Consider the following 25,254-nt stretch of genomic DNA (forward strand, 5'->3'; position numbering starts at 1 on the left):
TACAGAGGAGGAATCAGAGGCTCAAGAGAGGTTAGGTGACTTGCTCAAGGTCACAGGGCTAGGAAAGGGGAGAACCCGGGATGTGGCCTGGCTTAACGGTGCTGCTATTCCCCCTTATGACATTTGGTGTTAAGAGCAGGCCCAGACAGGACAAAAAAGGACCTCTTGGGTCTGCCCTGCCAAGGACCCTAGGCAAATCAATTCATCTCTCCGAGCCTCTGTTTCTTTGTCTGTAAAATGGGCATGAATTTGTTCTTGACTCATCGAGTGGTTTTTAAGAGGTGAAATGTGATGACAGCTAGTAGGGAACCTGGCTCCAAGCAAGTTTTGATCCCCTCTGCGGAGCCATCACTCTGGCCCTGGGCTGTGTGAGCAGGAGTAGCCACAGTCCCAGCTCTAGGGCTCCTAGATTGACGGGGGCAGCCGACACGGCATCATCCTGAGTCTGAGGCCACCCCACCCAACCTCTTGCCCCCCACCCCCTTCATGCCCCTCTGCCATGTGGCCATCATCTGTCCCCAAAACTGTTCCAGCCTCACTGGGGCAAGAACACTTGGAGCCCTCAAGCCCCATAAGGAGAAAAAATAATTTTAGAGAAGTAGGGAGCTTCCGTTAAATGGCTTCACGGCCCACAAGTGTCCGCAGCTCCCCTTCACGTGCGCACACACATGGGCTAGCTGCGCCCGGACGTACACAGCGTCAGGGGCCTTCCCCCCATCGAAGCCAACCCTCCACCCCTCCAAAGGAGCCAGTCTATTCAGAAAGCAAATTCCAACACGCAGTCCAAAAGAAAATAACAAAACAAAAAAACCCCCAAACTTTACTTGCATTTAGCCGTTAATAAATAATTTACAATATGTACATGCGGTGACACTCTACACAGGTCGCAGACACAAGGACGCAGTGAGGGGTCCCCACTTCCAAGCAGAACGCGATCAAACACAACCAAAATAAAGTGCTTCACTTTTTACTTCCAACACAGGGACCATCTAAAAACCAGCAGGGCGGCCGGGGCCGAGCCTCCTACCTGCCTGCCCTGGGGTCGGGCAGAGAAAGGGGACCTCTTGGAGGGGAGGCGGGGAGCCTCCTGCGCCAGTGTATGAGAGGTCCCTGGGGAACAGCAGAAGGGCTGCCCCGAGACCGAGACCGGAGGGCCGGGACAGTGCGGGGCTGTGGGAACCGCCCTCCGGCCCCTTTTGCGCGTGGAGCCTGGCCCGGTTCTCTGGGACAGCAGCGGAGGCGGGACTGGTTCAGGGCTCCTTGGATGGGCAGCCCGCGCTGGCCGGAGGTGGGCGCCAGGGCTCTCAGCGGCAAGCCCCCTCTCCTGGCTGTGTGGCCACGGGCTTAAGGGAGGGGACTCGAGGGACAAGACCAGCCAGGGATGCTCGGGGCTGAGAAGCTTGCAGACCCTGTTCCTCTCCCCAGCCTGCAGACGTGGGTGGACTGGTGGGGAGCAGGGCTCTGGGGGGCAGGTCAGGGGAACGAAGAGGATCAGGGCAGGCCAGCTGGCCCTGTCCATTGCGCCTCCTGCCCACGCCCTGCAGCCCAAGCTCCCCTGCCCCGGGGCTCTTGCCACCTGCCAGAAAGAAGGCAACAGAAAGCAAGGGGTACTTCTGTTTCAACGTTTAAGAAATGAGGACGTGACCTCCTAAGCACGGGGCGGGGGAGGGAAGGAGCCCGAGAGGAGCATGGGAGCCCGTGAGCGGCGTCGCTCAGACCTCGTGCTGACAGCCCCTGCTGACCCAGCTGCCGGCTTGGAGGCAGGGGCCTGCTAACCCGGGTGGAGCAGGGACCCGGCAGCCAGGCTGCGCGCCGGAGTCTCTCCTCGGCTCACAGGCAGGCCACGGCAGGAGGGCACCAGGCGGGCACAACCTTTGGGTCAAGGATGACAATTTGCTAAAGATGCCGAGCAGCCCCCCAGAGTCGTCCTAAGGCCCGAGGGGAAAGGAGGCCCCGCCTGGGGGGGGGGGTCCAGCCTCGCGGATGCCTCAGCCCCTCAGCTTAGTGTGTGCGAGTGTGCTCGTGTGAGTGTGTGTGCGTGTGGCGGGCACGGGCAGCGGTCGGCTGGGCCTGTTTCAGTGCATTGCGGGGGGGCGGGGCGGGGAGGAGCTCGACTCTGATCAATCCCAGTGTCTCTGGCAGGGCAGGGGTGGGGGGGCTTCGGCCTGAGGGGCTCTGTTTTGCACATTCACACTGTGGGGCAGGTGGAGGGGAGCGGCTCCCCCCTCACACAGCTCAACTGTCACAAACATCACAGCACCAGTCACCACGACCTCTCACGGCCCCCTGACGGAGGGGGCGGGGTGGGGGGGGGAGAGGCCACCCCCTGCCCCAGCCCTTGCCAGCACACAGCCCAGGGCAGCTCTGAGGTAACCGTCCATAGCCCGCCGGCAGCGGCTGCCTCCTCTCCTGACCCCTGCAGACCCTGCAGGGCCGTTCCCCCCCCCCCCCGCCCCCATCCCCCCACCCCCGCCGGCCCAGCCCTCCTGCAGCCGCCCACTGGCTCAGGGACGGGCAGCCGCCCCTCTCTGCCCTACACGGCCACAGCCTCCAGGAAGGCGGGGAGCAGGGCGAGGAGCAGCAGGCTGCCCAGGAGGGGCCGGGGGGCGGGGGGCAGTCCCGCGGCGGCTGCCCGGCCCGGCGGCTCCCGAGTCCTCTCGTACAGGTGCAGCCTGTCTTTGTTGGAGTGCAGCATCTTGACGTCCTCCAGGGCGTAGTAGGCGGCCAGCGTGAAGTTCACGTCGCCCGTGGTGAGCAGGTCGAAGACGCAGGCCTGGTAGTAGAGGTCCTCCACGGGCAGTTTCTCCTTGCACTTGGCCACGGCCGTCTCGTACGGGAAGGTGTCCGGGGCCGCGGGCGCGGGGCTGGCGGCCTCTGGCCTGTGCGGGCGGGGGCCCTCGGCGTTGGCGCGGAAGGCCTGGAAGTCGATCTGCTGGTTGAGGGGGCAGCCCCGCAGGCAGAGGTACAGGCCCTGGCTGTCCCGGTCCTCCACGGCGTTGACCACCTCCTCGGGCATGCGGACTGCGAACGTCAGGTAGCGGCCCACCTGGCGCACCACGATGGTGGTGCCGATGTACTTGGCCTGGATCTCCACGTGCTGGCCCGACACCTTCTCTGTGATCTTCAGGCTGTTGGCCCCGTGCTTGTCCCCGCCGTTCTTGGAGCCGTCGGCGAAGGCGGCGGGGAGCTCGTCCATCTCCGCCTGGTACACCTTCTGGTCCACGCACTCCTGGAAGTTCTTGAAGATGATGGTGAGCTGCAGGGAGGAGGGGGAAGGGGACGGAGAGAGGGGTTTAGCGGTGCCGAGATGGTGATGCAGGGCAGGCCCAGCCCATGCTGGCGATGCTGGGGGCGGGAGGAGCCCCCATGATGCCCCAAGCCGTCCCTCCCCATTTTGGTCACCTTTTGGTGCCACCTGCATGATTATGCACTTAATCTTTTTCTTTAAAACAACTTGTTTTACTCTAGGACAAAGGGGAAAAAAGAAGAGAGAGACAAACCAAGAGACAGACTCTTAACTGTAGAGGACAAACAGATGGTTCCCAGAGGGGAGGTGGGTGGGGGGGGTTGGGGGAAACGGGATGGGGATGAAGAGCGCGCTTATCCTGGTGAGCGGGAGGAACGTACGGGACTGTTGAATCCCTACAGTGTACGTCTGAAATTAATGTTACACTGTATGCGAACCATACTGGAATGAAAAACTTAGTAAAAAAAAAAAAAACACAAAACCCAACTTGCTTTATTGAAAACAACAAAACAAAACAAAACAAAAAAAGCGGACTTAGAATGGGAACTTTCAATCACTCCCCTAAATAGAAAACCAGCTCATTTACTATATATAGAGGTGGACCATAAAAAGAAAAGCCCAGCTAATTAAAAATAAAACTTCATTATCTATTATAGTAGGCTGAGTAACGGCCCCCAAGATATCAGACCCTAATTTCTGGAACCAGTGAATGTTACCTTCTATGCAAAAGAGACCTTGCAGACGTGATTAGGTTAAGGACACTGAGATGGCCAAGTTATCCTGGATTAGCTGGGTGGGCCCTAAATAGAATCACACGTGTCCTCCTAAGATGGAGGCAGGGGGAGATGGGACCATCGAAGAGGGGAAGGCTCTTTCCACAGAGGCAGAGACCGGAGTGGGGGGTGCCCATAGCCCAGGGATGCTGGCAACCACCAGAGCCTGGGAGAGGCACTGACGGATTTCTCCTGGGAGCCTCGAGAAGGACGGACCCTCCTAATGCCTTCGTGTTAGCCCTGAAAGACTCATTTCAGATTTCTCACCTCCAGAGCTACAAGACCAGACATTTCTGCTCGTTGGAAACCCTGAGTTTGTGGTGCTGGTTATAGCAGTGACAGGCAACTAAGATGGTCCCCAACCATCTCACGTGATCTCTCAAGCTGCCTGCAGACCTGCCGCCAGATGCCTTCGAAAGGGCTGTCAGCCCCTGGCTGAGCGTAACGGCAGGTGGATGCGGACAGGCTCATGCTCACAGAAAGAACGGGCGGGCCGAGGCCTGCAGAGGCCACTGTGGCAGGGCTGCCCTGAGTGGTCACCCAGCCAGGCCTCGGAGGTGAGCGGGGGGAAGATGACGAGGAGGGCAGCAGTCAGACGAAGGAAGACGGGGGGCGGGGTGGGGGCTCCAGGGTGGGCACGCGGCCCCCGTGAGGGGCAGGGAGGCCCATGTCTGCTGGCGCCTGCAGCCGGGGGTGAGGGCCTGGGCCGAGCTGCCGGAGGAGAAGCAGATGGTGGGGCGGATGACATGACCTCTCATTTAGAGTGGAGAAAAGTCAGGCTCAGAGAGGTCAAGGGACTCGCGCAAGGTCACACAGCCAACAAGAGGTAGAACGGGGTTTAGTCTCTTGGTTTCCAGCCCCTGGGCTCTTTTTGGCCACAAGCCCCCAGGGTGGGAAGGCCTGGGAGACGGATGGAGACAAACAGCCTGGGGAGCGAGCATTTCCCCTTGTTATCCTGGCTGAAGGGCCAGGCTGCTCTTTCCCCACCTAATCCTAACTAGGAAGATTGCGCGGGCTGGAGACAGGAGTCAAATGTGGGAGAGAAACCACCACCCCCCCTTCATTCCTATGCCCAGGTGCCAACTTTTTACCACCGGGGGCTTGAAGACCCCTGCCCCCTGAACCAAGGGTAGCTGGAACCTGAACTCTGGCCCAAGGCCAGGGAGGGAGGCCAGGTCATGGGGCAAGAGGGCACCCAGGCCTTTTGGGGTGGGTGCCCTAAGCCCCGACCCCTAACCTGTGCATTGCCCTCACCCCCCTGGGCCACCAGTCCTAGAACTTGTCCCCTGCCCCCAGGAGGGGAGAGGCCTAGCCAGCTGTGTAATGGGATCCTTGAGGGGTACCGTACCTGCAGGCTGAGGGGGCCCCGGATGTCCTGGCCGTGGCTGAATTTTGTGCTTGGGCGCCCTGGGCAATGTGGCAGTGGGAGAGGCACAATGAAGGCCTAGCAAGCAGGTCCTGCGGGCAGGGGGAGGCAGGGGAGCTGTGAAGGACCTCAGCTTGGGCCGAGGGCCCGGAGAGGCCGGGGCCCAGGGTACGGTCTGGGGCCAGGCCATAGGCCAGGCAGTGTGGCTACAGGGCGGGGTGTGTGTGTGTGTGTGTGTGTGTGTGTGTGTGTGTGTGTGTGTGTGTGTGTGTGTGGCGCCAGGGGCAGAGACAGGAGGCCGAGGGGGCAGCAGGCAGGGAGCGGCCTCAGCCTGGAGTCTCAGGAGCAAAGCTAAAGTTCTAGGCTGAGCAAACCAACAGGGCCCAGGCCGGAGGTGTCCAGGCTGTCTCATCACTGCTCACACTGGTGAAGCGTGTGGGTGACTGGGCCGGGCCGGGAGTGCGCGAGGGGCCTGGACCTTCAGAGAGAAACTACCCCCGCCCCCCAGCCTGATACTCAGAAAGCTGAGGATGAGAGGCAGGCCGCAGTTGGGAATTTTGGGGACTTCAGACTCTTGGGCCTTTGTGGGCCCCCTCCACAAACATTAAAATTACATTTTGTGACCGCACTGGTGTCGACGAATACAGTTGAGGTTGGATGATGCTGATTTTTCCTTCTGACCTGAAAACAAATGAAAGCTTTTTCATGGGTCCCTGGATGTCTTGGGGCCCCTGGCGCTGTGCCTGTTGGGGCCCGGTGAATGGTCAGGATGGATGGGGACACATTCTGCTGTCCACATGGGGCACGAGGAGGGGCTGGTGCTCCAAAGCCGGAGGCCGGGCGCCCTGCCAGAGTCCAGGCCTGGGGGCGGGCACGGCTTCTGGGGCACCGGACTCGATTTCTCCATGCTTCCCGGGGAGGCCACCGCCCAGTCCTGCGAAGCAGTGCACCCCAGGTTTGCTGTGGGATGTCACAGGTGGCCGCAGCCCCTCCATCCCGCTTGAAGCCCTACCCATCGGACCCCAGGAGCCTGCCGCTACCCTGCCAACCCTGGCCGACAAAAATGCCCATTTCATAGCTCCACCTCCTGCTGCTTCCTTCTCTCGATCCCACTGCGCCTGCCCCGTTGTGGATGCTGCCTGTGGGGGGGGCGGGAGGTGCAGCCAGGGTGGTCTGGGCAGTGGGTGGTCCTGCCATTGGGGAGGGGGCGAGCGACGAGGGGCTCCGGTGTCGCTGCCTGGTGTGCCGGGGAGCAGGGGGGCGGCGGGGGGGCGCTGCTGGTTTCCAAGTGCTATCCGTCTCCTGGAACAGGAAAAGCTGGTTTCCCTCTAACAGTCATCTCTCGTGGAGACAGGCTCCTGGAAGGCTGACAGCCTACTAGACTCTTCTTGGCACCAGCACCAGGGACTCCACCACAAGTCACAGCATGAAGGGGCCTGTCGAGAGCCGGGCGGTTCGCTGCTAGCTCGGCCAGGGGTACGGCTGCCACTCTTGTCTTTGCCGTCCCCCTTCCCAGGGGGGCCCGAGGCCCCTTCACCGCACCAGGCCTGGTGCTAGGGGCTGTACCCACACAAGGCGGGCAAAGAGTCCAAGAGCCTTGTCCTCAAGGAGCTCACACTCCAGGGGGGCGACAGACCAAGGAGATGAGTTAGGCGGTGGGATGGATGGTGAGTTCTAGGCAGAACCAGCACAGGGGAGGGGGGAGGAAGGCGGAGGCGCGAGCTCCTCCCCTCCCGGAGCCTCGGTTTTCTCATCTGTACAATGGGGGTGCTCCCGACACAGCTGGAGGGAGGGTGGTGGAGCTGGGGGCTGAGCACAGAAGGAAGTCCCATGGTGGCGGGAGGCTGGCTAAAATGTCAGCTTGGGCTGGCAAACACGGCACCTTGGCCACCTATGAGAACCGGAGGGATGGGCCGGGCTGGATATTGCCGGGGTCCCGGGAAACGAGCCAAGGCCCCTCGGGGTGAGGGGAGGGCCGAGGGCAGTGGGCTCAGGTGGGCAGAAGAGCCTGGCAGAGGGCTCTTGGGGGGAGGCGCAAAACCCCCCTCAGACGTAACAGCCCCTTGGCTTCTCGTGCCTCCCCTGAGGCTCCAGGCTGCCCTCCAGTCCCTGTCCCTCCGCCAGTCTTCTGCCCCTGTCCTTCCGAGCCAAGCTCTGCAAAGGACTTGGAGAAGGCCCTCCCCAGTGCTCCGGGCAGAGCATCCTGCATCCACCCCAAGCACCCCTCTGCCTGCTTTGGTCCTCCACGATCAGCCTGGGAGTGGCCAGGAGGGAGGAAGCCCCCCCCCACCCCAGCACAGAGGCTGACACCAAAGCGGTGTTTTGTCAACATCTGCGGAATCAACGAATGAACAAAACTGACGCACCTGCGCACCAGAGGCCCAAGAGAACAGGCGCGGGCAGGCCAAGCTGGAAAGCAGAGACTGGTGTCTCTCACCCGGGTAACCCGGTCTGCCCGGGGGCCTGAGACCGACTGGGCCACAGACACGGACCCTGTCACGGCTGGGTCTCCGGGGGCCCAGCCTCGTGCTGCCTCCTGGCTGGTGAGGAGGTAACGGAAGGCTGCGGGGCTCTCAGCCTGCTGGGGAGACTGAGGTGACCCTAGGTCACAGCAGAGAGGGGCCGGGTTGGTCAAGCTCTGCTGCGGAGCCCCCTACTCTCTGGCGCCTCCATGCTGGGGTAGGAAGAGAGGTGCTCCCATCCCTGACTGGGCACTTCTGCCCAATGCCTGGGAACCTGGAACCGAGTGGGCCTTTGAAGAACACCCTCAAGTGCCTGGATCATTAATCCATGTGGTTTGGGGACAGCATCGCTGGGCTCAGGGTCCCAGGCTGTGCCTGGGAAGAGCTGAGTGTGGTATCCAGGGGTTCTAAGCCCGGGCATGTCACCCCAGCTTGCGGGACCCGATGGGACGTGCCCTAAAGGCTCTTGCTCCACCCCCCTGCCTCGCCGGTCACAAACCATAATTCCTCCCAGGTCTGTGCTTGGTGCTGTTATCACATCTGGTGCTCATACCAGCCTGGGTTAGGAGGGGCCAGGCTTCTGAGGTACACGTCGCTCTCATACCCTTAGACTTCTTTGTGTGCCCCCGCCAGGGTGGGACAGGGAGGCGGGGTCCCCTCCCACAGTCTGTTTGCTGCTGGATTTAGAAGCTGTAGCCTCAGGCTCCTGGCGTTCATTTATCTTGGCTCTAGGGAAGGAGGGAGGTGGGTAGGTGGAGGGGCCCCAGGGAAGGCGGCTGGGTCCTTGACGAGGCCCCCCCCATTCTGCGGAGGGCTGAGAGGGCGGCCAGGCTGGAGAGAGTGCTGGCCGTAATTCTGCCGCCCACCAGGCTGCACGGCCTGGTGCCAAGGGCCTGCTAGGGCGTCCACAGGGCAAAGACCCACTTGTTTCTTATCCTGCAGCTGGGCCCAGAAAGAGACCCTTTGGAGGCATGTGGGGGCCACCAGGGCAGAGGGAGATGGCGGGAATTTTCCCGGCTGCCAGGTCACCTCGCTGTCCTCCTGTGGGGCGTGGAGGGACAAGAAGGAACAGAAACGCCCTTTGTGGACCAGCCTGGCGCTGGCCAACGTGTCGCTTTGCAACGTGCTTTTCCTAGGAAAACAGACCCACTGCCAATCTGGAACCCCTCGGGGGCTCTGGTGGGCCAGGCCTTGAGGTGGCACATGGGTCCCCATCCCCTGCACTCTGAGACCCCACCAGCCTTCTGGCCTTGAGGCTGCTCCTTCGGGCTGAGGTCTGAATAGGGGGTCACGGGAGACCCTCCTGGAAGCACGTAGGGAAGGGAGAAGATGAGGGTGTCCAAGTGCCTGGGCCACGGGCCACATCCGTGGCTGCCTCTGGCTGTGGCCCTGTGAGCAGGACTTGAGTCTGAGGCCTTCTGGGGTCAGCAGATGACCGGCTCTCTGCGGCCTCTGGGGCTCCAGATGGGGATAGCCACTCATGGCAAATGAGAACATGCCCATCTGCAGAGCCACCTGGCCCAGGTCAAATGCTAGCTCAGCGTTCCCAGCCCACTGCACTTTGGGCGGAGAGGCACATCCCACTTTCGGGATGCGTCAAAGGGAGCTCTCCAGCCAGGCAGGGCTGGCCTGAGGGAGGAGGGAAAGCTGCATGGGTGGCCCCTGGGATGCTCAGTAAGCTGCTTCTCTATCCTGGCTTGTTCCATCTCCCTGTGTTCCCAGACACTGCAGCCGCTCTGCCTTGGGGCTGCAACCTCTCCTTTTAGGCACGGGGCAAAGAAAAGGCAGGATGGTAGCCTGCAGCCCTGCTGACCCCATCAGCATCCTTGAGCCCTGGCCTCTAAGCCGGGGTCCCTAACCCCATCCATGCCAGAATCACTGGGGGCTTTAAAAAAAAAACCACACACACACACACACACACACACACACACACGCCCACCCAGAGATCTGGTGTCATACCAGCCTGGAGGGGGACTCGGAATCACTATCTTCTAAAATCTGTTCAGTTTGTAAACGTGTGAACGTGAGAACCCCTGGGCAGGACCGCCATCACCTCCAGGGGTGCTGGGTCCACGTGTCCAGGAAGGACGGAGTTCTTCGGTGGGGGCAATGATGGAGACACACCTGCAGAGAGGCTTCTCTTTTATCGGGATTTAATACTGGAGTTCTACCAAAACGCAGTTTGAGGGCAAGAAAGAACAGCCCAAAAGCCTGAAGTCTAGTGCTCTGGCCTGTGTTTCTCCTTTACACCTGGACCCGGCATTTGCCCAGGTCCGAAAGCACGCACAGGCGCATGCGCACAACCGGAACTCAGCTTCCTGAAATGTGCACCCTTCCCCTGTACAACGCACTGGCAATCTGCCTTTCCTATCGGTGTTTGGTTAGGCCAGCCTGTTCTACCCTGGCCAATTAAAAAAAAAAAAAAGGTGACATGCTTTTGCTGGGTTCTGACCTCAGAAAACTGATCTCACAAACCCCTAGCAGGCAGCATCCAGCATTTGAGAAATATCACTCTCTCGGCAACGTGAAGAGGTGGTTCCCGGTCGGTTTAGCTCATGACAAAGACCCTCTAGAACATTCCTTTGTAAACAGCCCATTTACTGGAAATAAGAACGTGGGGGGGGCGGGGTGCAGGCGGTGTCTGGGTCTGGGCCCTGGCGACAGCAGGGCCGCCCAAGCCTCAGCCTCACCCTTACCTTGCTGGTGGCGGTGGCGGCCGAGCCGGGCAGCACAGGTGTGTTGGTGACCTGCACGTTCAGGTAATTATTGTCGATGAGCGGCCAGGCGCCCTGCACCTTGCAGGTCTGGAAGCGGTCTGTGAAAGTCCTGAGGTGCGGGTCCCCGAAGAGGCCACAGTGCGTGTAGTTGGGGGCCGCCGAGTGCTTGTGGAAGCTCTTCTCGTAGTGGCAGATCTCGGGGCTGTCGGAGCGCTCCTGGCTGTCGCCGGGCGGCGGGAGGGTGCGCAGGCGTGGCTGCGACGTGGGGCCATCCTTGGAGCAGTTGTACTGGCTCATGAGGTCCTCGATGCCATGGACGGCCGAGTGGTAGGCCAGGTCGCCCCGGCAGGTGCGGGCCGTGCGCCGCGTGCACAGGGCGTAGGTGCGCAGCGCTGCGCAGAACTCGGGGGCGTCGTCCGAGGCCGGGGAGTGGCTGCCCGCCGTGGCGCTCCAGAACTCAGAGTTGCACTTGAGGATCTTGCACGGGGACGTGGCTGGCGGCGGGGTGGGGGGGGGGCGGGGAGAAGGGGGGGAAGGAAGGGACATGCTGTCAAGGCCAGCCGGCGGGCTCCCGCCTCCTCACCCCCGTGGACCAGCGCCGCCGGCACACGCCCCAGGACATCTCTTCCCAGACGCGCCACCCGCGCTGCACGTTCGCCCCGATGGCAAATCATCCCCGCAGGTGGGCGTGCGGTGCAGAACCTGCCCTTCCCAGCCTTCCTCCGGCCTGGGGTGACCCCAAGGGGCCAGGCGTGCAGAGCGGCCTGCCGCAAGGGCCCGTGGAGGCCCCTCCCACAGTTCCCACCTGTGGCGTGGTCAGTGTTCCTGGGCAGCCGGACTCCCGGGGCTGACAAGCCACCCTTGGGCCTTTGACGTCTGCTGACACCGTCACAGCTATCCCCAAGCATTTTGGCACGCTCAACAGAAATGTGGCTGGGAATTAAGCCCCACTATGTGTCCTGGGCTCTGCTACTGTGTGACCTTGTACAAAGCCCTGGACTTCTCTGTGCCTCATTAGATTTACCTAGAAAATGAGTCATAGTAGTACGTACCTTAGGAGGTTGGTCAGAGTGGTTAAGGACCAAGAATGGCACTGACTAGAGCAGAAGGTCAGTGAATGTTGGCTAGTATGATTACTCCAAGAGCTCCGGTCCCAGAAGGCCTGGTTCCGGCCAGCTTGTCTGCAAGAGCAAGGGCAGCTTCCCTCTTGGTTGCCATTGCTCCATCCCTCCCTCCTCTGTCCTGCTTAGGAGAGCATGCTGGGAAGCAACGGAGAGCGATAGCCTTGGGTCTGGCCTTAATTCATGTTTTTTTAAAAAGTCACTCACAAGCTTTGAGACCTTAGTGACAATTAGCTACGAGGGACCATGCCTGAAAACTGTGGCTTTAACACACCTGAATCTTGGAGCCTGCCCTTTCCTGGCCTCCCCGATTCTTTTGCACAGTCCCTAGTGACTTCAGTGGCCAGGCATGCAGACCGGCGGCAGGAAGGAAGGTTCTACACAGGCTCCAGGAGCACAGGGGCTGGCAGACTGGCTGGGAGGCCTGGCCTCTGCGCTTGCAGCCCAAAGCTGGAGTGATCCACAGGAGGATGGAACGACCGCTCCAGCTGCTCCTGACCAGGCCCCTAGCCTGGCTTGAGAACCCTTGGAAAAGTCAGTTTGCTTCTGTGGTGCTGGCTTTTTACCTCCAAAATTAAGTTGCCAATAAAGCCAGGGACAGAAATACCTAAGGGCAGGCTACGGAACATCTGAGCATCGGCCCTGTGCCCGGACACCTGGATGGCCTATCTCTTAGAGATCTAGGCCTCCGCAGGCCCCTGCATGAGCTGAAGCTGACCTGCCCAGGTCACACACCTGGGCATGGGGGAGCCCGTGCTCGTCCTAACATTCGGGCTGCTCTCCTAACTTCCCCTGTATTTGCCTCACTGCTGACAAATGAGGCTGTTTCCGGTGAAGTCTGGGTGGACTTTTTTTCTTTTGAGAAGTTGCAGATTTACTTAAATGTGTATTAGGAAAAATAAAGCAAATTTGATATAAGAGCTACAGGGTTTCCATTTTCATAGCTTTATTTTAAGTTGAAGAGGCGTGCTGACTTAAGCAGATTTGGTGAAGGAGGGGGGGTAATTGCCATGAAGAGGCACCTGGGGTGAACAGGGGAAAGGCATTGTTGAGAACCTCCCCCCTCCAAGGTCTCCCTCCCACAGATGTGTGCTCCTGCCGGCAGGTGTCCCTTGAAAGGCAGCTAGAAGATTCTCTGGCCCTGCTGTCTTCATATTTCGCCAAACTACAGAAGACACGCAAGGCCCAACCGACCTTGCAAAAGGCTAATGTGGCTTGTGTGGGAGAAGGTGAAGGAGTCCCTCACGGTGGAGGTGAGGTGAGGAGAGAGGGTAGGTGTGAGTGGAGGGGCTGCCGTGCAGAGGAACACGCTGAGGGGCCACCTACTCTCCGTCTCTGGTCGGCTGCCCCCACGCATGGCCCGCTCAGGCAGCCTCCTTGATTCCGGGCACAGGGCGTGCTGACCCGCGATGCTTTCTCAGAATCATGGAGATTGGGACGTCCGAGAAAACGCTCTGAGTGGCACACGGGCCTGTGCTGAGTGGAGGCCACCCGGGCTGTGCCCACACCGCCCACCAGCCCGCCAGCCTCAGGAGCCCTGCCTGCAGCCAGGCTCGGGTCCCCCTCGGGTGCTCAGCATGCCCAAAGGGGAGAAAGGCCACCACCGGCCCCTTTACAACCAGACGGCAGCAACCCAAGCAGGAGCTGTGTGGGCCTCAGCTCCGCCAAAGCTGACCCGGGACAGCAGACAGCCAAGTCACAACTACTGACTCTGTCTCCGGCTGGTGCCTAAGCTCAGCCAGCCCTCCTCGCGGCCCCAGGGCCAGGCCCCACGGCCCTGCCCGCCTCCCTGAGGGGCACAGCCAGGCTCAGCTGGCTACCTTTCTGGCCCCAGGTCTCTGGGAAGAAGCTGAAGCAGGATTTTTGCATTTGGCCTGCTGGGCCCAAGAGCCCACACCCAGGGCAGTTCCTTGACATTATACAATTAGCACATATGATCGCCTCTGCCCACCAGCCGCTGAGTGGTTCAAGGGCATGCTTCACCACCAGTGACCTTCAGCCTCTCCCTGCAAGAGTACCCCACCAGCTGGGAGGCCCGTGGTCCCCAGGCGTTCCGTGGCCTTGCCCCTGCAGACCAGTCCCCAGGGGCCGCTTTCCAGCGTGGGCAGCGGTTAGAAGGCAGGGGTCAGGAACGGGGTCTGGGGCAGGACCAGCCTGCACACAGTGTGGGGTATGCGGGGTGTCTCACTCCTGACCCCCGTTTGTGGCTCTTTCCCCACCCAGGGGCGACTCCGCAGGTGGTGATAGGAGACTGATGTCTTCACAGCCTTGAGAAGGGCTCAGAGCAGCTTCCCAGAGGCAGAGTTCTCCAGCAGGTCTGGGGTTCGTGACCGAAATCCTACAGAGGTGCCCTGAAAGGGGGTCATCAAGTGGGATCTGCCAGTACAGATGCGGCTGGCCCTTAATCCTCTGTTCAGAGCAGCGCTCTTCAAACCTCCCCATGCACACCAACCGCCTGGGCTGAGTCAGCAGGCCTCAGTGGGCCCGAGGCTCTGCATTTCTGCCAGGCTCCCAAGGGAGGCCCATGCTGCTGGTCACACTTCTGGCCACACTTCTTTAGAGTTGGGCCATTTTCGTTCCAATGGTCACGAAAGGGCCAAGTGTGAACCTGCTGGAGCCCGGCCAGTCCGGAGTGTGTGAATGGGGCATTTCCTTTGGGGTGGGAGGGGGGTGCAGAGGGGCAAAGGGTCAGGAGGCAGCTCTCCCAAGGCACAAGCCCAGCAGGGACACAGCTGCCAACCCTGAGCAGTCCTGGGCACCCCCACCCCCCTCCGCAGGCCCTGGACCCTTGGAAACTAGGCCTTTCATCTCTCAGTTCAAACTCAGTGGAGCTCCCTCCCTTGCTCCCCTCCCCATCTCAGAGCCTCCCAAGAGTGGTGATGGCAGCTCCGCCCACCACCCCCAGGGGGCGACCGAGGTCGTTCTGGGGCTGCCCTTGCACCCAAGAGGTAGGCCTTCCACCCCAGGCAGGGTCCACACAGGGGTGAACTCCTCCAGGCCCTCGCTCCCGTGAAGTCCCACTGATCCCGTTTCTCAGTGGTCTGGAGAATGTTCCCGTTGCTATCACCTAGGACTAGGGACAGACCTGGAGAGGTGTGAAGGTTGACACTGGTCAGATGGGGTGGTGGGCAGTGGGCACCAGAGGGAGAGTGTCTGCCTCAAAGTCCCGCTCTGTCCCCGACCAGTAGTTGTGGGAACTTGGCTCTGCCTCACTTTCCTTCTCTATGAACTGGAGGTAGCACCCACCTTAGAGAGTTGCCAAGGGTTGAACGAGAAGATGCACTTGGTCGCCTGGGACCCCGTGGGCGCTCAACAAACGGGGGCCCTGACAAAAGTCTCAGAGGGGGATAAACACCTCCACCCCCGTGAGGTAAGAGGCTAGAAGTCACAGGCGGGGACAGGGAGGGGACAGGGAGGGGACAGGGAGGACACTGGACTGGACTGGGGTGTCCCTTCCCCCACCTCGCCCTCGTCCTCACGTTGGGGCCCTGGCTGGGCTCTGCCCCCCACCTGGATCTGGACGCACTGAGTGTGCATACAGCTGTTTTCAGTGCACTGACCACCCCATCCTGCAGCCCACCCGGATCGGCCATGACTGGCTGGGCGCCACCCGGGATGACTTCCCCCACCACCACGCTCACTGTCTTTTCCGGGGGAGGATAGGATGGACTGAATGTGTCCCCCCCAGATTTCTATGTTGAAGCCCCCACCCCAATGTGATGGTACTTGGAAAGGGGGGGCCTCTGGGGGATGATGAGGTTCAGATGAGGTCATGAGGTGGATGCCCCATGATGGGATTAGTGTCCTTCTAGGAAGAGACATCAGAGCGCGGGCTCACCCTCGGCCACGTGAGGACACAGCAAGGAGGTGTGGGTTCGAGAGCTTAGTTAAAGAGCTGCCACCAGAACCCGACCATGCCTGGCAGCCTGACTTTCAGCTTTGGGAACTACAAGCCTTGCCCCGTCTCTCCTCCCCTTCCTGGGCCCTCCTGACTGCCCCCCTGCAGAAGCCAGATCACTGGAGACATTCGCTTGGCCAGGGGCCAGAAGACCAGGTGGACTCGGCTTCTGCTATTCCATTGTCCCCTCTCCTTGAAAGGACCTGTGGTCACCGAGGGGTGACCTCGGCTGGGATGACTCTCCCACCTCTTGAGGGGCACAGGCATGGAGGAGGCGGTGAAGAGAGCTCTCATCTCGTTTGCCCTCCCCCCCACCAGCCCCTGGGACCCAGTCTCCTCCTCCTGCTGCGGGGCCCCGCCTTCTCTCCTGCAGCCATCCCTTCCTCTCTGGTGTCCGAGGCGCCCCACGATGCCTCTTCCACCCAGACATTTCCTGAGAGATGGCGGAATCAGAAACTTTGGGTCCTGTAGCACAATTTCAACAAGTTCGCTTTTGCTCTTGTTAATGAATAAAGGAAGAGACCTTGGGTCCCGTGACACACAGAAAACGAGAGCACTTGCAATTTCCCCACCCAGACACTGCACTGGGTCAACAAGGCGGCCAGTGACAGGTTTTGTGTCACTGGGCAATGCCACGCTGGAGATTCTCGGGAACCGGGGGACCTGACTTTGGGAGGCGGTGCTGGTGGGGAGGGTTTAAAGGTATGTGCTCTAGAGGCAGATGCTCACGGTCCAATTCCAGCTCTGGCGCTCAGTGCTGTGTGGCCATGGGCAAATCCACCAACCTCTCTGAGCTCAGTGTTGCTCTCTGTGCCACAGAGATGCGTCAGGACTTTCATCAGTAGCTTCAGGGACCCGTGGAGCTGATATAAGCAAACCCCGAGAACACTGGAAGGAAGCTCAGTGGAAGTCAGTTTTGTGTTAACTTGGCTCGCTTAAATAGTAATTTGTGGGGGAGACTCAGGTCTGCCTAACAGCTAATGTGCCCTGAGCACTTACTATTATGCAGCACATTGTACAGGTATCTCCATTAATCCTACGACGGCCCTAAGGTTATTTGTTATCCCCATTCAGCAGCCAGGCAAACTGAGGCCTAGCGGCATTACATAGCCCCCTCCTCCTTCACCTTAGGTACCTCCACACACACCAGGCCGAGCCCACGGGCTCTGGTCCACAAAGACAACGAAGAAGAGGCTCTGCCCTTCCCGGCGCTGACCGGGCAGGGGCGGCGCGCGCATGCGTACGTGCGGGGGAGTGCAGTGGGGGCGGCAGGGGGTGTGACCCACAGGACACACAGGCTTCTCCAAAGAGTAAATAATGATGACAATAATGACGTCCCGATCTTCCCTGGCCCGTGTGGACCGCAAACCTCTCGAACGCCAGATCCTCACGGCTACTCTGAATTGGCGGGCAAGAATTTTTTTCTCCATTTGATACATGCACGCACCCCAGGCTCACACAGCCAACAGGCTTTGGGGGGCTCTTTTCTCTGCTTTTCAAAGTGCTTGTGCCCTACCTTTCGGGGGACACCAGCTGAGAAGGATCCAGGTCCTGAAATTCCCAACAGCGAGATGTGTTTTCTTTGACCGCACCCAGTTCCTGACGTCGGGCCATCGCCACCCCTAGGTTCTCAGGTCAGTGACCACCCACCAAATGGACGGTGAGCCCTCGTTTAAGGCTCCCGGCCAAGCACTCCCACCACAGATGAAGGAGCTAGAGCTCAGGGTTGGGGGATGGCTTTCAAGAGGCCAGGGACTGGCTGGGACCAGACTTGCGGGGCTCCCGTCCCCCCCCCCCACCCGCCTTGTCTCCAGCCCTCCTGGAGGGCTCCTGTCTGCCTAAAGGTGGTCATGCATGAGCTGTCATTTCCTGGGGGTCACACAGAAGGGAATGCCAGGGCTGGACAGTCCCCACGGGTGGAGAGCCGAGGGGCCCTCGACCCCCTGTTGGAGTCATCCTGCCGCCCCATGTCTACTCCACTAAATCATGGGCTGGAGGCCACCCCAGGTCAGGAACCTGAATGTAACCTGGCCCAGCATCAAAAGGAAAAGCTCTTGGCTGCAGTGTCACCTGCTAAAGAAACCACAGAGGGGCTGATTTTTATGTCCCGTATCTGAAAAAAAAAAAAAAAAAAGAAAGAAAGAAAGAAAAGAAAAAAAGAAAAAGAAAAAGCATGAGGCCTTAATTCCAGGCAGGAAGCCTTGGACTTTTTCTGATGTGAACATCCAGGAAAGGACGCAAGGAGAGGAAAGTGGGAGAGGTTGAAACAAATCTTCCTGCAACTCATGCAGGCAGGAAGAGGAGACCAGGCTCTGCAGGGTGAGCCGCCCTTGGTGCTTTTGGGGTGACAGAAGGTCATGGCTGCCCCCTCCCTGCCTGGTTCCTGCAGACAGCAAAGTGGCCCCTTCTGGCCCTCTGGCCACCTCTGGATGGATCCAAGACCGCTAATAGGCACAGGGCCGGGGGATCAAGAACCTGACTGGAAGTCAGTTCTCCTGAGCTTCATTTCCATCTTAGCCGCTCTGTACTTGGGCAGGGCGGCTCCTGACTCGTGCGATTGGGGCCAGAATTCCTTGTCTCTCTGTGCCATCGACTTAATCAAGATCACTTTATCTAATGATCACTTTGTGACAAAACTATGTTGGCTTCTCAAGATGCGCCATGGAGTTTTAGAACCCCGGGGGCCTGAGGGACACCCAGGGTCGCTGGTCACCGGTTTCCACCTCCAGCCAGCCTCCACCACCACCACCCGAAGCCTGTGGGGGCAGGACCGGCCCCTCCTGTTCTAGATAGCTCCAGCTGGGGACCTGCATCTGCCTCCAGGGATAGCCCAGGGGCCTCGGCTCTTGTCTAGAGCCACACAGAAAAGGCTCACATGGGACCACCCTGCAAACACTGAAGATGACCCCTCGGCCCTCGCGTGTCACTCTCCTCAGCCTCTGGAGGCTCTGGCCCTCACTGAATGGTCTGCATCATCCATCGACGCCCCAGCTGAGGGGTCACCTCCCAAGAGCAGGGGCCCCTCATCTTCCCCCACCCCGCACTCAAAGCATCTTAGCAGATCTGATGCCTTTTTAAAGCCCCCCACCCAGGGCTCTGCCAGGTCTCTGGGGGAGGCTGGGGGCTTGCACGTGCCCCGGCACCCCGCATATGTAACACTTCACTTTTGTGGGGGGGAGGTGGGCTCCGGACTGCCTCCTTTGGGGGCTGAGATGTGCCCGCGAGAGGAATCAGAGCCTCACAGCCGGCCTGACTTAATTCCTTTCCTTTCAATAGCAACCCAGCGCCTTGCCTCTCGGAAACAGCAAGCCGGGGGCAGGGAGCTCGGAGCATCAGCCGTACCCACCCGGGCAGGAGGAAGATATTTATGCACCAGCGCGGCATTAGCTGCTTTCAGAGACCTCCTTTGAACTGTTAATCAAGCCCAATCTTTCGGAATAATAGGCTGATTATTACCGCCCTGTTTGCATAACAAAGAAGCCCAATAAAACTTATTTCACTGTGCGCGGAGGGGGTGTGAAGGATCGCCCTGAGAAACGAGTCTCAGGAATGCGGTGAGCCGCTCCAAGGCCAGAACCCAGGAATAAAGACAATGCAATTTGCCACCAAGAAAAGCCCAATAGACCAATAAATTACCCGCATGCAAAGGGGTTAGATCGGGTTTCAGTGGCTGTGTAGGAGGGGTGGGGTGGGCCGGCAGAGGGGAAGAACCTGCCTCCTCTTAAAGGGGTAAGGTTCGTTTGGAATACAAGCCCTGTGATCGAGTTGGTTTTGTCCAACGTGGCGGTGGGGGGCGGGGGACCCCGAGCACGATAACTGTCTGGATTCGTTTACTCGCTGGGAGTTCTGGACCCTACCAGGTGCTTCGTGCTGTTCCTGCAACAAGCCTCCGTGGGTTTCTCTGCTCAGGTGGAGGCAGCTAGCAAACTTCTGTCAACCAGGTCTGGACGGGCAAGTGGGATTTGGCAGGTCGCGTGGGATGGAGGTCTGGAAGCACAGCAGCCTCCAGAACAGCGGAGGTTGGCTGGAGCCGAAATACTGGTTGGTTGCTGGTAGCAAACGTCACTGAGCTCCGAAGTGCTTTCCTCTGCTGTGTGAAGGGGTGGCCAGGGGACTCCAAACCCCTTTCCTCTTGTTCCCCAGCTCCGTTAGATACCACCATAAGTGGGCGCTGGCCTCGGGCTGTTTCCATCACCCTATCCGCCCCGGAGACCCGGCCCCCCTCCCAGTTCCTCTTCCCTGGGTCCCCCACGCCGCACGGGTGGAATAGGCTTCCTGCGGTGCGCCTGCCTCCGTGGTCCCAAGTGGCCTTTCCGAAGGTGCTTCCATAAGCGCCCCAGTCCCCTATACTCAGGTCCCTCTGTGCGAATACCCCCGTGTGGTTCTGTTTTCCTAACTGGACCCTGCCGCACCAGCCTAAGGATTTCAGACTCGATGTGGCTGATTGTGGGGAGCCCCCCGCCAATGTTCAGTAGGTGCACGGCATGATCGGAAGGTGGCTTTAGTCCGCCGAAGCCCGAGACCTCCCGTTGCTGTCCCCCGCTCGCTCTGGGCCGCGGAGGCATGGGGGCTCCCCTCCTAGCATCAAGCTGTGATGGGGGGCCTGAAGGAGGTGGGGAGGGCCCCCAGCATGGGACTCTGGCTTTGGCAGGAGCAGTGGGAACAGCGGGCCATTCTCCACCCTATTCTGTCCCCTCGGCACGGAACCAAGGCCCGGGCAGTGGACGGAGCTGGTGCCCGTATGTGGCTCCCTCTGGCCTGGGCAGTGTCCTGGAGTCTCCTTGAGTTCAGAAATGCCCGGAACCCGCCCGTCTGTGTCTCTCCCGCAGGAACTGCACTGGATCATCGTGGCGTCAACATCGACGTGTTTGACAGCAGGGACCTCAAGGGACACACCCAGGTGACAGCCTGGGTATTCTGTCAGGTGCGGCCGACCCTACCTTACTTAACCTGCAGCAAGCCAGAAGTGGTCATCTTTCCTAAAAAGCATTCCTCCCCAGGGCAGCCCAACATCCTCCCACCTAGCCTGCCACTCCCTTGAAGGCACCGGATCTTTTCTCAGAGCTTCCTCCAGGAACCGGCCTACAGGAGAAGGAGTCAGGCAAGAGGAAGTTTCACAGAGAATCTCAAGTGACCGGAGGAAGGGGCGGTGGGTAGGCTGGGGTGCCAGGGGTTAACTCGGTGCCCCCCCCCCGCGGGGAAAGGGCCCCATTGCCACCCACTGAGCCGAGGCAGGAAGCACTGCCCCCTCTCCCACCCAGCCAGGGCTGCTCCGCCCCAGCCACGCATGCCAAGTTGCTACACGAAAGCACGCCGAGTGCCAAGGAAAAGGGCACACCTCAGCTTGCCAAACTGGACACCCTCCTCCCCGCTCCCACTGGGGCCACGCGGGGCTAGATCAATGGCAAACAGGACATTCAAAAAAGCACCTGTGTTCGCCTCAGGCCTAAAGGCCACAGGCAGGCCTGGCCATCAGGCGGCTGAGGGCTCCTCTGGATAAGAGGGACCCATGCCAGCCAAGGGCTGAGCGGGGAGTGAGATGCCATGCCCTGAGCATCTTGTCTAGGGCACAGAGCTGAGCTACCCCGGGTTCCACAAGGAGGGTGGTTATGGGCAAAGACACCACTTTTCCGATATAAATGAAGCTCTCAGGTGAGCAATTTGGTCTTGGTGCTTTGAGGCGTAACCCCTTTTCCTGAGTCTAGGGGCTGGCTCTCATAATGATAATTTTCCATCCTGGCTTTTCCTCTAGCAACCCTGGGTTCATCTGCTTGGCCGCTCCAGGTCCAAATTCATTTTTTTTTTTAAAGATTTTATTTATTCATTTGACAGAGACACAGCGAGAGAGGGAACACAAGCAGGGGGAGTGGGAGAGGGAGAAGCAGGCTTCCCGCCGAGCAGGGAGCCTGATGTGGGGCTCGATCCCAGGACCCTGGGATCATGACCTGAGCCGAAGGCAGACGCTTAACGACTGAGCCACCCAGGTGTCCCTCCAAATTCATTTGAAGTGGCTTTGTCACCCTCACCACCATCCGCAGGCTGGCCTCACCACCTCCCCCCTTGCAGTGGGAGGGCAAAGGCATGCCAGCTGGGCACATGCCCGGCTGGCGCACACATGTGTGAGCCTGTGTTCATGGGACATTCCTCAGCATGGGGAGCAATAATGGGTTCCTTTCTGCAGGGACCTAGGTGCAGACAGATCACTTTAATAGGCGTCTCGGTATTCCGACTGCTTGGGTGAAATGGTGCATGAAATGAATAAATAAGCAAAACCCAAAAGACATAAATTTGACTTGGGAAAATTTGCACAATGTCAGCCCTGCCAACTTGTTTTCCTGACCTACGGCTGGGTGGCATCTTCTTCTTTGAAATACTAAGCCAGGGATGGATAGGGAGCAGAGAGGGCCCTTGGGAGGAGGCAAAAACGCTAGGTCCGCAGGAAATGCGGTCACTCTTCATTCTGCTATCGAATCTCTCCCAATTTTGTTCCTTATTTTCCCTCACCTTAAAGCCTTACATGCTACACAGCACAAACTCTCATATGCCACAAAACAAACTTAATGAGCGTGTTTATTCAAAACAGGGGATATGGGTAAGGGCAGGGGTCTGTGTTCTCCCCCTGGCTCTGTCACTAGCTAGCTGTGTAATGTCAGGCAATCTCTCTGACCCTCTGTCTCCTCTTCAGGACAGTGGGAGTGATGACGTCCATGAGGAAGGTGTGGTGATCTCATGAGGTGTTGTATTTAAAGCATTTGGCAGAGCGCCTGGTATACTACGGCCACTCAATAAATGAAAAGAGCTTTAAAAATTATCGTTCTCCATTCAAATGATCATACTTTGGAGAGAACAGTATAAGGTATTAGGTCTCCAAGGATGTGCATAATCTTAAGTAGTGATGGAAGTCTGTGGGAGGTCGGAATTTGGGTTATTTTCATTTACTTACTTATCCTTTTTGGTTTTTAGATTTAAAAATGAGTATTGCTTTTATAACCAAAAAAAAGTTATTTTAGAAAAAAGATTGGGGTATCTGGGAGGGGAACCCTGTGGTCTCTGTCTCTTGAGAAAAAATGACACAGAAATGCCAAAAACCCAAGGGCCCTATAATTCCCAGGATCTCGTGGGGCGTGTTCAGGGTGTGCAGCAAGGAGAAGGGTATGAAGAAACAGAAAATGGGGTTCTGTCCTCATTAAGAGAACTGGTGAGGGGCACCTGGGTGGCTCAGTCATTAAGCGTCTGCCTTCAGCTTGTGTCATGATCTCAGGGTCCTGGGATCGTGCCCCGCATCAGGCTCCCTGCTCCGCGGGAAGCCTGCTTCTCCCTCTCCCACTCCGCCTGCTTGTGTTCTTTCTCTTGCTGTGTCTCTCTCTGTCAAATAAATAAAAATCTTAAAAAAAAAAAAAGAGAACTGGTGATCTAGGAGAGGACAAAAACCCAAGACCCACGAAGCAATGAGGCTGAGAGGAAGCACAGGTGTCTGTAGCCAACGGGACAGGTGTCTAGGTCGTTGGAGGGATGGCACCAGACCCCGACAGGCAGCACTGAACTTGGGCTTTGATCAAGGGGGCATTCCCATTCCAAACTGGGCAAGCCTGGGGGTTGCCCACAGGGAAGGTGTGGTGGGATGGTGGCAGAGTGTGTATGTGTGGCGGGGGCGGGGTGTGTGTGTGTGGGCAGGAGTGACCTGGAGCCTGGGGATGTGCCAGAAGCCATGGGAATGAGGCCTGGGAAAAGCTCAGGGGCCCGGAAGAAAGAGGGTCCTTCCTTTTGAATGCTCCAAAGAGTGTTAAGAGGAGGCACGAGTTCCTGAGCAGGACTTTCAGAATAATTCATTTGGGGGTGTGCACGGGGGGGGGGGCGCTGAGAGGCAGGTCCTAGGGCTGGCCAGCTCTTGTAGCAAGGAGACAATGGGAACGGGCAGGAAAGGGTGTAGGAAGGAGGCCCAACCCCAAGCATGGATTGAATGGACAGGCCCACGTCCCACTCAGGGCTTTATGGTTCTGGGCACTCGCTAACATACTCAAACCAGGCACTAGTCCCGGGGGCGGGAGGGGGGAATCTAAGGTGAGCCACCATCTTGGTGTGCCCAGGACTGAGAGGGTTTCTAAGGACACCAGACTTGCAGCTTTAAAACTAGAAAAGCCCGGGGTGTGCTAAGATGAGTTGGTCACTCTAGAAGAAACAGCGCCTTCAGTTTTCCACAGGTTAAATTCAGCCAAGATGAGAACAGCATGGTAGCTAACCACTCAATCAAAACATAAAGTTGGGGTTCTCTGCCCAGTTCTGTGCAGGGCCTTGCATATTTCACCGAAGAGAGGATTTTTCGCAGGAACCACGTGTCCCCCAGCTTATAAACAGGTCCCCACCCCGACCTCTTACCCCACAGGGGTAAGGTCTTACCCCTTCTTCCCCATCGCACGGAGCGTCCTTATCTGAGCCCATGGATCACCTGTCCCCACTTCTCCTTTGAGCTCTGGGGTGATTGCTAGCAACTACTTGAACCTTGCAGAGAGGTTTCCCTTCTTCAACCACAAGACCAGAAATCCTCTCCTTATGCCCAGTTTACCCTCAGGAGCTAAAGGGCAAACCATCCATAGGATCTTACATCCCACCCTCCCTGGGAACCAAGGCCCTGCTGTGTCACACGCCGACCTGCTAGCTGGCTCTGCTGTCCTCTGGCTCTTGCAACCAGACATCACTTCATTCTCTCCCTTTGGGACACCGAGTCCCACTGGGAGGACAAAAATGTGGTAAGCAAATTGACTTGCTTGCAGATTTCTAAACACCAGCTCTGGGAGAACTTTTCTCATCTCCATAATGACACAGATGCACTTGAACACTGCAGAGAGCCTTGGTCTCCCCGAGCCTTAGTTTCCCTCCTGAGGACTAATATTTCTGTAGCAGGTGCAGTTTAAAAGTAAAGGGAAAGGAGCGAGGGGAAACCACAGGCAATGATCCTTAGAAGAGCAGTCCTCACACCGGAGCGCACATCAGAACCCCCTAGAGGGCCTGGTGGAGTACAGACTGCGGGGTCTCACCCTGAGTATGGGCTTCGGTAGGTCTGGCGTGGGCCCAGAACTTGTATGTCTAACCAGCTCCCAGGGGAGGCTGAGGGACCAGACTCGAAGAAGCCCTGTGCTAGAGTACAGAGCATCCACAGGATGTTGACGAGAGGCACGCCAACGTATCTACAACCCTTTGACGGGTTTCTCTTAGAAATTTGTTTTGTGAAGTCAGAGAGGTTTCAAAGTTTAAGAAGCATCTATTTATCCCCTCCCCGACGCCCTGCAGCTAGACATGGGCCACTGGTCCATCCACATCCACTGTGGGCGCAACATCATCCCAGCACACAGCCCTGTAGCCCGAGGAACACCACGGAGCCCTTTCCCATTAGGAGGCTGGGGGTCTGCAGGCCGTGCTGGGAGAGGGCCCCGAGGGCTGTCACTGAGTCAGGAACACAGTAGGCCCGCCAGTGTGCCATAGGCACTGAGCGAGTACTTGGCAAATTCTCTCCAAAGACACAAACCCTCTCAGTCTACAGAGGTTAAGGGATCTTTCTCCACAGAACTATGTCCAATTTAATTCGCACTCTTATGTATTTACTCCTGGCAGCCCATTCAAGTTAACTAGCGCCGAACAAACCTATTCTTTCACGGGCCTGCTCCAGCCAGAG

At 58.6% G+C, this 25,254-nt stretch overlaps 1 protein-coding gene across 1 annotated transcript in view; it reads right to left on the minus strand.

Moving 5' to 3' along the window:
• Positions 1-2,533: 2,533 nt before the first annotated feature.
• The window catches only part of RGMA (repulsive guidance molecule BMP co-receptor a), a 48,417-nt gene continuing 25,696 nt past the window's right edge, over positions 2,534-25,254 (minus strand). Inside the window, 2 exon segments of the mRNA XM_088025192.1 lie at positions 2,534-3,256; positions 10,545-11,059. Of these exon segments, the coding sequence (XP_087881318.1) occupies positions 2,534-3,256; positions 10,545-11,059 (1,238 nt within the window).

Source organism: Eumetopias jubatus, unplaced genomic scaffold (genome assembly GCF_037043125.1).
Source record: "Eumetopias jubatus isolate StellerSeaLion01/CBP00866 unplaced genomic scaffold, mEumJub1_p1.0 scaffold_7, whole genome shotgun sequence".
NCBI classification, from domain to species: Eukaryota; Metazoa; Chordata; class Mammalia; order Carnivora; family Otariidae; genus Eumetopias; species Eumetopias jubatus.